The sequence below is a fragment of the Nothoprocta perdicaria genome, unplaced genomic scaffold (assembly GCF_003342845.1).
Source record: "Nothoprocta perdicaria isolate Ctin4 unplaced genomic scaffold, notPer1 scaffold_324, whole genome shotgun sequence".
NCBI lineage: Eukaryota > Metazoa > Chordata > Aves > Tinamiformes > Tinamidae > Nothoprocta > Nothoprocta perdicaria.
In genome coordinates, this window is record NW_020455560.1 from 431,801 (window position 1) to 442,380 (window position 10,580).

General features: G+C 48.0%; 1 protein-coding gene across 1 annotated transcript; it reads left to right on the forward strand.

Annotated features, from left to right (window-relative positions):
• The first annotated feature begins 181 nt into the window (after positions 1–181).
• On the forward strand, positions 182–10,304 carry SSPN (sarcospan). The gene is given in 5 exon segments (XM_026043260.1): positions 182–199; positions 201–282; positions 353–624; positions 6,394–6,480; positions 9,624–10,304. Coding segments are annotated over 5 exon segments (825 nt in total). The 3' UTR covers positions 9,990–10,304.
• The last annotated feature ends 276 nt before the right edge of the window (positions 10,305–10,580 follow it).

Here is a 10,580-nt window from a genome sequence, read left to right on the forward strand (position 1 = left end):
ACACACGTGCTCTCGCGCACACGGAGGTGAGCACATATACACACACGTGTCTGCACACACACGTGCACACCCGTGCGCCTCCCGCACATGTGCCCGTGCCCGCTCACACGCACCGCGCGCCCAGGACGCTGCTGGTTGTCAGTGCGCTACCCCCCTGGCGCCCCCCTCTTCCCTGGGCTATATGTGGCATTTAGACGCTCCCTCCAACAATCTGCTCCAAATGTTTTCCATATTTGTTCAGCCTCCTGGACTCACACACCAGGAACAACCCAGCCAGCACCAGCACGGCGCTCCGGGGGGCAAAAAACCCACCCCGAACGGAACCCCACCTTGCGCCCGTGAAACYCCCCAGGCATGGGCAAGAAGGAGAAGAAGCCCCCGCGTGCAGGGGGCCAGAAGGGCAGTGGCTCCGCGGCGATGCCGAAGGAGGAGGAGGAAGGCGGCRGGGACCCCAAGGCGGGCGCCGAGGAGGCGCCCCCCACTTGTTGCGGCTGCCGCTTCCCGTTGCTGCCGGCGCTGCTGCAGCTGGCGCTGGGCAGCGCCGTGGCCGTGCTCGGCTTCCTGGCCGCCGCCATCAGCTCCTCCGTGCTGCTCAGGGACACGCCGCACTGGGCTGGGATCTGTGTAAGCATCGGGAAAAAAAATTGCAAAAAAAAAAAAAGAAAAAAAAAAAAAAGAAATAAAAGGCCTTGGCCCCGCTGCATGATGCTGCTCCGGACTAACTCGCCTGCATGCGCCGCGCCAGGCTCTAACTCTGGGCCCCTGTGCCCGTCCCCGTAGGCCTGTGATGAAACGCTCTCATGTGGTGCTGGCTTTTGCTTTGCAGCGTCGGGTAACACTGCAAATATATATATATATATGTATGTATGTATATGTACATATAAACATATGTATATTGTTATATGGGCTATCCTACAGGGGCATGGGGTGAGCTATGTGTGCAGCCTCTGGCACGAACAAAAAAGCTCTTTTCCTACTAGAGCAGCACCCAGAGCAAAGCGTCCCCAGAAAGGACCCCAAGCTGCTCCGTGTCACAGTGATTCAGCTGCCGAGCTGGGGCTGGCGAAGGCCACAGTGGGGGCTGCCCGGCGCCGGCTGTGTCACTGTGAAACCCCGAGGCTGAAACCTCCTCGTTTCAGGCGAATTTCGCCCGAAATCCGTGGGGACATTAGTCAGAAACCAAAGGAAAAGTTTCTCTGGACAGAAACCAAGGAGACCAAGTGATTTACCACTTCTGCTTCAGTGTGAATAAGCTATTCCCTTTAATCCGTCACCCAGGTGGGCCAGGGCAACAAATGAGGATCCACCTCTCCTGCTCTCATAGATTCTGTTGTGACTCTGTCTTGAAAACTACCAGGAAGGAAGGAAGGAAGGAAGGAAGGAAGGAAGGAAGGAAGGAAGGAAAAGTTGCCCTGAAAGATCAGACACACAATCATGAGCTTTTAGCCTCCCAAACCCCTTTGGGGTTTTGTTTGAGCCTCCTGGAAGCCTGTTGTTGGGATGCACGAGGCTCTTGTCACCGCTGGCTGGTTGCAGATGCATTAAATGCATCCCAGTGATGAGCTGGTGCTGGTGAGGCCGGTGCTCCTCTGGCCTCACAGGGCTTTGCTGTACCTGTAACCAAGCCGGTCAAGGTAAATAATGTCAACATGTTGCATGCAGGAAGCACGTGCTGCCCTGGATTCCCGGTTCCAGCAGGAGCCAACGGAGCCCTTTCCGTATTGATACATAAATGGGGGCCGACTGTCTATGTAAAGCCCCTGGAATGTGTTCTCTTTCAAAGCCTGAAAGCAAAGAGACACTTTCTTGTTCATCCTGGCTTCTTGCTGCTTTTTTTCACTGTTGCTTCTGACTCCTCTTCCCRCCGCAATTGTGGAGGTGGCTTTCAGGCAGGCTTCACCTCCTGGGCTCGCTGGGTCTCTAACTTGTGCCTGTTATGAGGGAGGCCAATTTCAATTTWTAATAAAAGGTGACAGTTAAGAACTGGCACCATCAAAGAAGCTAATGGAAATTGTGGTTGTGTGGGCATGCATTTTTTTATACAGGTCAGCTTCAATTAGCCATGGGCAAATTTCAAAAGCTTTGGGGGACGACTACTCTCAAGAAGAGCCTCCAAGCTGAGGTATTTAATTGGACTGTCTCCAAGCTATGTGAAACCTGGGCGGTGCACGCTGAGGTGCAATAGGTGCTGGTGGGGCTGCCAGGACTTCATTACAGCTGGGTCTGGAGCCAACACCAGGGCTTGCTGCCATTAAATCTCAACCTTTTCTAAGAGTAACTCAACATCGATGTCCGATTTACTGAAATTCAGACTATTTGCTTGGTTGATTTCAATTGTTTACTTCTTTTTGATCGAGTGTAAATAGAAAAAAAAATTTGATTGGAAAAAAAAAAAACATTAGAATTTTACCTTTTACAACAATCTGAGCAGGTAGCACTGCTCCAAAAGACCATGTGGTAACTACTCACCTTGACAAGGTTATGCCCATGCAAAAAGTCTGGCTGAAGCTTGGAAGGGGATGTTGTCTGGACAAGTTTCCTCGGTCCAGGTCACCTTTTGATTCCATAGGGATGATGGCTTTCCATAGCTTCATGGCACATTGGTTCTGCAGGCCTCGGGTTTAGCCAAGCTATGCTTTCCATGTTACATGTTTTCTAGGAACAATATTGTTATTACAGATATTATTTCTGAGAGTAATTTATATACAACCGGGGTGTCTTTTAAAACTAATGAGAAATCTGTAAGAGGGAATGTCCCATTAAAGAGTAGTATCTCTTTGTGGCAGTTTAGTTTCTTTTGCCTYTGTGAGCGAGGCCTGAGGCTGATGAAAGCCTGAGGTCAATGCAGCCTGTAGCAAAACCTGCAACCTGCTTTGGTCATAGTCTCCTCAGAGCTTGTAAAGTGAATGAGCATCAGTATTGCTGACTGTAGTACTGCATACTGCTGTCTGCCATCAGAGGCGATCGTCTTTCATAAGGACAAAGCCAACAKGAACGTTTTCCTTCTTGTATCCACATCTATGTTCCCAGGGGCTGTTAAGCTCTTTGGTTTYCTTGGTCTTAAGGATGGGAACTAAGTCATTGCCATATCTGATAAGGCCAGTGATCCATCAAGCCACACATCTCCTCTGATGATAAGCCAGAGACTTTAGAGACACCTAGCAGAGATGATTTCTTTATCCTTATCCCTCAGAGAGGTCCATAGAGATCTGAAGTGAGAAACTATAAAATAACTTGCCCATCAAGGAAATTTCTTCCCAGTACTGGGTTAGATTTGGACTTTGAGTTTGCCTTCCTGTGTAAGCAGTAACAGCCTGTGTGCCTTGGTGCCTGTGTGGCATTACGCTGAATGCATTTCAGAGGTACCTTCCTCCTTTGAGTTCACTTTTTGACCTGCAAAGGTTCTTGCCGGGGGTTCTTGCTAACCAACCCCGAGGTAAAAAGTGTGTGAGTCACATTACACCCGTGAGCACTGCAATGGCTGCCTTGCAGCATGGTGTAGGCTCAAGGTGCTCCCTCGAACAAGATTTACTCTCCTTCCTTAACCGCTTAGTGGAGGTTTGTAGCTCCCCTGCTTTACCAGCCTCCGACTAAGAATTCCAAGATGTCCAGGACATCCTGGGAGGAAGCACCATTTTGCTGGAGAAAGTCACCTTGGTCTGAAATATTAGCTACAAGAACAAAATAGCCTGACAAATGTACAAGGGAGAGATAGAGACAGATTAGAGAAATCTGTGGTTTTGGAAGCTGTCGAAACAGAGCAAACCACATTGGCATGTCAGTGTGCAAAGCTAATGAACACAAACCGCAGAGGAAGCATGTGTCCTACATGGTCATGTTTCCCCCAGTTCTGGATGTTGCATAACCATACCCACCGTGTCCATGCGGGTTCCGTGTATCTCCCACACACCTTGTGCCCAGCCCTGATGCAGCCATGGGTGCAACGAGCTCCCCTACAAACCAACCCCAGCTCCTGGAGTCAACACTTTGTCACAGCTGCTTTTCTCCCCCTGGAGCCGGCGAGCTATTTTTCTCACCTGCAGTTATTTCTAGAACTGGTGTTGAACTCCTGTTTTGGCTATTTTTGCTGTGTTTTAACACGAAGTTAWTTCTGGGGTCACTCTATAGGTTTTGGGTGTTCCACCATAATGGAAGGTGGTGTGCTGCTCCCTGCCAAAAAGAAATCATGCGGAGACTTTTCAAGAAGATAAACTTGGAAATCTTCATCTAGCGCTTGTAAGCGACTGGTTTCACCAGCTTGCAAACTGGGTGGATTTCAGAGGGCAAGCAGTAAGCAAAATGAAATCTGTACCCTTCCTAAATGCATCTGTATCACGTTCAGATCTTTTTCTAGACGGGAGTTTTCTAAATTTAAATTCTTTCCCTGGATAACCTTTCATGTCACCACCTCCTCAGCAAAGGGTGTTAGTCTGCCTGGACAATTTCGAAGTGAACTTGAATCGCAATGTCCCCAGCATCAAAAATGTGCATTTCTAGATTTGCAGATAGGGCTTGCAGGAGCTGATCTAATTAACCGTTCTTCAGCAGCTCGTACCAAATCTACTTTATTTGGGKAACAAACATGCATTGATGGATGGCAAGGGAGTATTAAGGCGGTTCAGCTGCATTTCATGTTGCATGATTAGTCAATAAGGCAGAGGATGCTTGTGCTTCACGCTGTCACAAAGGTGACTGGAGCATCGAGCACTGTTTAGCAGCAGCGTCAACCACATCCCTAACGGGGTAAAATGCATCTGAGCAAGTCCCTGCTGTAGCCCTCTGCCACAAGGCAGCCGCGCTAGTCTGCACGAGTATTWACCAAAGGATTTTTACAGTCATTCTATTACACTTCACAGGCGTAAATCAAAAGCGATCTATTAATAATGTATACAATAGAAACACACAAGCTGTTTTCTGTATAAATGTTCCCCACTTTAGTTTGCTCCAGTGAGGGAATTTACCTTCACAGAATAGAAATGTAAAACATATATGGGTCAGAGGCCTCAGCAGTGTTGCTTTTTACTGTCACTCACAGAAATACACTTGGCACTTTCTCCTTCACATCTCTGGTTCAGAAGAAAAAAGCGTTGGGCTATTCCTATAAAAGCAATGGTTAAGCTCTCTGAAATACCCTGCTCGAGCCTTGCTTGAAACCCAACCCCATGTGATCTTTCATGAATACCTACATAATATAATGCCTCTCCAAATATCTCTGAGCATGTTCTTTGAATCTCAGGAGGAACAGCACAGGTGGGATGGAGAGCCTTGGCCATGACAGTCTTTTCCTAGTGTTTTGGGAACACGGAGCCTAATCCCAGCGCATGGAAGGCCAGCAGTGGTGTTGGCCCCAGTTGTCTGCGATGGCCATCGGCTGTGACTGTCATAGTTGGGGGATTTTATCATTTGGGCATTGCCAAAGATACAATATCCTTAAAACTGAAACTTTATGAGGAGGCTAATTGAGTTAAAAGATTAATATGTGGTACCAGGGTCCAAGGACGCAGGCAATTAATGCCTGCGAAGTGAAGTATCTGAGGCACACATGCACCAGAGAAGGGGGAAAAACAGTCCTCAATGACCTTTGGCAAGAAAGGTTGTTTTTCCCCCTGACAGCCCTGTCAACTACTGCTGCCAACAATAAAAAGAAGAAAACAAATAAATTGGAGGCCGTGTGCAAGTCATAGGACCAGAATATAAAAACGCATGACATGGAAAGGAGTAAATAATACATATGCTTTCTTTAGAAAAGTTCTTAGGCAATACTTCCTATCTGTGTCCTACCAAAGCAACATGAAATAAAGCTGTATGAGGGAAAGTATTATCAATCACACGGGATCTTGAGGGACGTGACCGGCCGTGCTTTGCAGAGCACTCTGCCTTTCCCAAGGCTACGGTCTAGCAGCTCAAAACATCGATATAAAGTCTGGTATTTAATTTGTAAAATTGTCAGAGGAATGGGTTCCTCTGTGACTATCTACATGCAGTTTCCCATCCACGTCCAATAAAACTCAGCCCAAAGTGAACTAARTTTCGCAAGACCTTCAAGGGCTTCACGCAAGGGTTGTGTTAAGGTCTCCTGAGGACTGCCCAGTGTGATGGTTCTCAAACTGTCTGTTGAGGCCACCAGCAGAGCCTCATGTGGAGCCATCTGTCCTCTTGGTCCCCAAACCATGGGCATGGGGACGGGGCACGCATCTGTGGCCTCTGGGTCTGCCCTGGTGTCCTGGCGAGAGCTCATCCTTCCTCACAAGTGCATCCAAAAGGATGAAACTCACTGTCATGCTTTGGCTTGAATATTTCTTGGGCTGCAATGCTGCTAACATAGAAGGGAGTTTTGGTTTGAAAAGCACTTTTTTTTCAACTTTGATATGTTTTGCATCTCCATCCTTGCAGGTTTGCATGGTGTCCTTAGTTGGATTTGTTATGCTCTGCATTTCATACCAACCTGATGAGAAGACATGCATGCAGTTCACGATAAAGGTACCTAAACATTTATTTTTATTATTCTTCTCCCTCTCATGCCATTAAGCACAATCAGAAAAGGTGATACTGGGGGCACTTTTAAGACCAGATGAAAGGGAGTGAAAGTGTGCCTGAAATGCAAGAATGGTTTTCTGGTGTTTTCTAGACAGATAAAGAAGAAACTGCAGCCCGTGGAGGGAAATAATAATAAATATTTGAAATATTCAAAAATAGAGCAAGACAGCTTTTTATTTGCCATATTTTAAGCCTCTCACAGCTATTCAGATCCATRGAACTAGGATAACTTGAGGAATGCTGAGTGAAAGATTGGGGGTTACTGATTAAGCAGAGCAGTAGAGAACTGGGTAAGTACAGGATGGAAAGGATCCACTGACATCAAGTTTAAATCAAGTTTACTGTACCTGTCTCTAGGTATTGCTCAATTTAAGAAGCCACTCAGCATCTTCTCTGCTGATTTACTCCTCAATAGAAAATACAAAGCTGTCTGTATGTGCACAGGTCGATCAACGAGCACAGCGCTAGCAAAGTCGGGGAARGCGTTAGCGAGCCCCAGGCACGGGTATTTCACCACAGAGAAATTCCCTCCCGAGTGCAGCTGGAGAGGCAGAGCCACCTCCACCTCCTGCCACCACTGTCCCCACACTGTGCTGCATGGGCGCTGACGGGCAACCAGGAGGAAGGTGTCCCACTGCTTGTCCTTTTGGAGATGTACTCAACACAGTGCAGCTGTGTGGTTTTCCATTATTACTATTACTACTACTACTACTACCACCACCACTATTACTATTATCTTGAGGGCTCTTGATATTTTGCAGGCCTGTAATAACCGGCAAAACCACCAACACACATGACTCCCCAAAACAGGAATATTACCTGGAAAAGGTAGAAGGAAGTCAAATGCAAGGAGCAGATTTTCCAAAGCTGGCAATCACTCTCTCTTATAAATTAGCCCCAATGTGACTTCTGTACCTCTGTAAAGCTCCTCCTGCACTCGTAAAAAGAAAGGGATGGTTTCTGCACATTGGTTGCTTTTCACTCCTTGTCCCATCACTGTTGCCAACGCAAGGAAAGGCAGGAAAACAGGTCTTTAACCCAAAGTAGCCATGGATGTTCTCCTCCAGGGCTCCAATCACATTATAAGAGTCTTTCTGCAGGCGAAAAAAGAAAAAATTGAGTTTTTTCTGCACCCCTCCTGTCCTATTTGCTGATCTTTGACATGTCACCCTGCCTTGATGGAGGAGGACAAGCTCCTCCTCCTCAGCAGCTCCTCTGCTGCTCACAGACCTCATCATATGTTGCTTCATCCTGCTTCCTTTTTCTCCTTCTATTTAAGGAGCCATCACCATATCCATCTCCCTGAAGCTGTTAAAAACCTTTTTTTTTTTTTTTTTTTCTGCTAGTGGCAAACTCTAGTTGGTGGGCAGAGCCATGCAGTTGTATTTGCTGCGTGGAAGTTTCCTCTAGGTCTGGCATGCTCCAATGGGATCCAGCCCTCACTTTCCTCCGCTCCTTCCCAAGCGGGATTTGCACCTGCCTCACCTTTGCTATTTGGAAACTGAGGGATCCTTTCCAGCTGTTCGCCAAGGAAGTCCTCTGCAAACATCTGGGGAGGGTCATAAGCTGCTGGGGAACTGTCCTGTGCTCCCAGGTGCCTCTTTGCCCCCGCAAACACTGCAAGAGCTGCAGGGGCTGCAAGGGTTTCAAGAGCTTAGGCTGTTCCTTCCATGCTTTGGCTACAGGTTGGCAGCTAAATGCAAGACCTGCTGAGGGAGAATCAGATGCATGGTGGAGTCTCCACTTGTCRTCTCTGGGACCGGTCTGAATCCCACGTGCTCTGCTGGGGACACCCAGAGCCTGGCTGTGTCGACACCACATTTGGTTCTCAGAGAAGGGAAACATTCACCCATGTTTGTCGATCTTCCCTATAAAAAAAAGTATTTTAATTTGCTATGAATTGCCACATCTTTAATAAGCGTTTTCTATTAATCAACAGCCCTCCATTTTCTGTGCGCTTCATACTAGTAGGTGTCCTCTTTTTCTAATTCCACCTTTGCCAAGGACCTTTACCAAGAAAGCTGCAGGGGTGAAGGCATTTAATAAAAGTCACCCTCATTTTGAAGCTCCCCTTGGCTTAAGACTGCAGGGGAAGTCATTAAATTYGACAGTAGCCAAGACTTGAAAATGAAGATCTTGCTGTAAGGATTCACTTACTTGGGGAAAAAATGTATATATGGCTTCAAGGCCACCTACGGTTTTTTTTTTCCCAAACTGGCAACTGAAATGGGAATCTCAATTCACACCACCAGATAGTGGACAAATACACCAAGACTGTGAATTTTATCAAGACATACAAACCTGGCATCTGAAGGTTATAAAGAAGCTTTCAGATTGATAGTTCACTTGTGGTATCGAGGTTAATAGGAGAAAGAGAGAGGGAATAAAAGATGCTGTTTAAAGTAATTCATTACCAGCCACGCCGCGTGTCTAGCAGCTAAGACATCAAGCAAAATAAATATTTCTTCCATGCTGAACAGAACCAAAAATGCTCTTTTAGCTAAACACAGAGTTTGCCTTCTATATGCACTCACACCTACCTGCATGCAGCGCAGCAGCTGCCGGCTCCGGCTACCAGAGACGAGGCACGTGCGGATGCTCTGGCATCCCGAGGTCTCCAGAGGGAGAGGTCTAGGGACTAGGTTTGGGGAGGACATCCAGCCATCCCCAAGCTGCCTTGTGTTCCTGTTTTGTGGGAGCACGTGGGGAGCGCGCTGGCCAGCCGCGGGCTGYGGATTAGCCTCCCCCAGCCTGCCTGGTTTGCAAGCACACGGGTTTACGGCAGCGGATGATTGCAGCACCAGCTGGAGGMACCTGCTCTGTGCTGCACAGGCAGAGATTTCCCGGCGTTCATACGGGACCTTCARATTGCAAGGCTGCACTCCTATCAACCATGCAAGGCAGACAGGCCGGTCCACGGGATGCCTGCAACCTGCTGAACTTGGCCTCACTGGGGACTTAGAGCCAGCTTGCCATTTCAGAGCAGATAGTACCTGCACTCCCTGTAAACTATGTGTGTTCCTCCTTCTCTGTGCAGCTGGAAAGACTGTTTCTTTTTCCCTTTTTGCTTTTTCGCTTTCTCCCAGCTCATGTATTTCCTGCTGAGCGCCCTGGGGCTGGTGGTGAGCGTTGTGGCGGTGGCGTTCGCTGCGCACGGGTACTTGCAGCTGACGCGCTTCACCTGCGACACCGTCCGCGAGTCCTGCCACTGCAAAGTGGACGCCGAGGACCCCCTGGGCAGGACCTTCGTTTACCAGGACGCGGCAGACTGCAGCGGCGTCACCAGCACGCTCCACCTCTACTTGCTCCTGCAGATGGTCCTCAACACGGCGGCAGCGCTCGTGTGCCTCGCGGCGTGCTTCGTCATGTGGAAGCACCGCTACCAGGTTTTCTATGTGGGCGTTCGCTTCTACCCCTTAGCGGCCACCCAAGGGCAGCAGCAGAAGGTGTAGGGTTGGGGCTGGGGAGATGAAGGGTGTCAGGGTGCTGCCACCACGGACACCCGCAATGGATGAGCGTTTATAAGATTTCTGATAAGGAAAAGCATTCACACGTTTTTAATGAATATATTTTCTTCGGTCATTTTTAAGAGCAATGCATGTGGCTGGGATCACGCAAGTCCTCTTGTGAGACGACCTGTGCAGCTGCACAAATATTCACCAAAGAGCTCCTTTAATAGCCATAAACAAACTGAGAGCTTAAAACTCGTTGCAAATTCATCTGCAAGGCCTAGCCATTAAAATATAGGGACTACTTCCTTCACTGGTGGGAATCTGTACCTTGCCTTCAGAGAAGCTCTACTCATTCCTACCAGAGGAGGATCTGGGTCCAAACTGTTTGATTATAATTATGCCAGTCATGTTTGGGGAGTATATTGGATTGGATACATTTGGGTACATTGGATTGGGTGCAATTGGGTACATTGGATTGGGTTCTCTGGGTATAATCCACACTACCTTGATGGGGATTTACCATACAGATATGTACCAAGGGAGGTCAAGACCTCTTCAAATGCAGACCAGCAGCAAAAGTGAACCGATGAC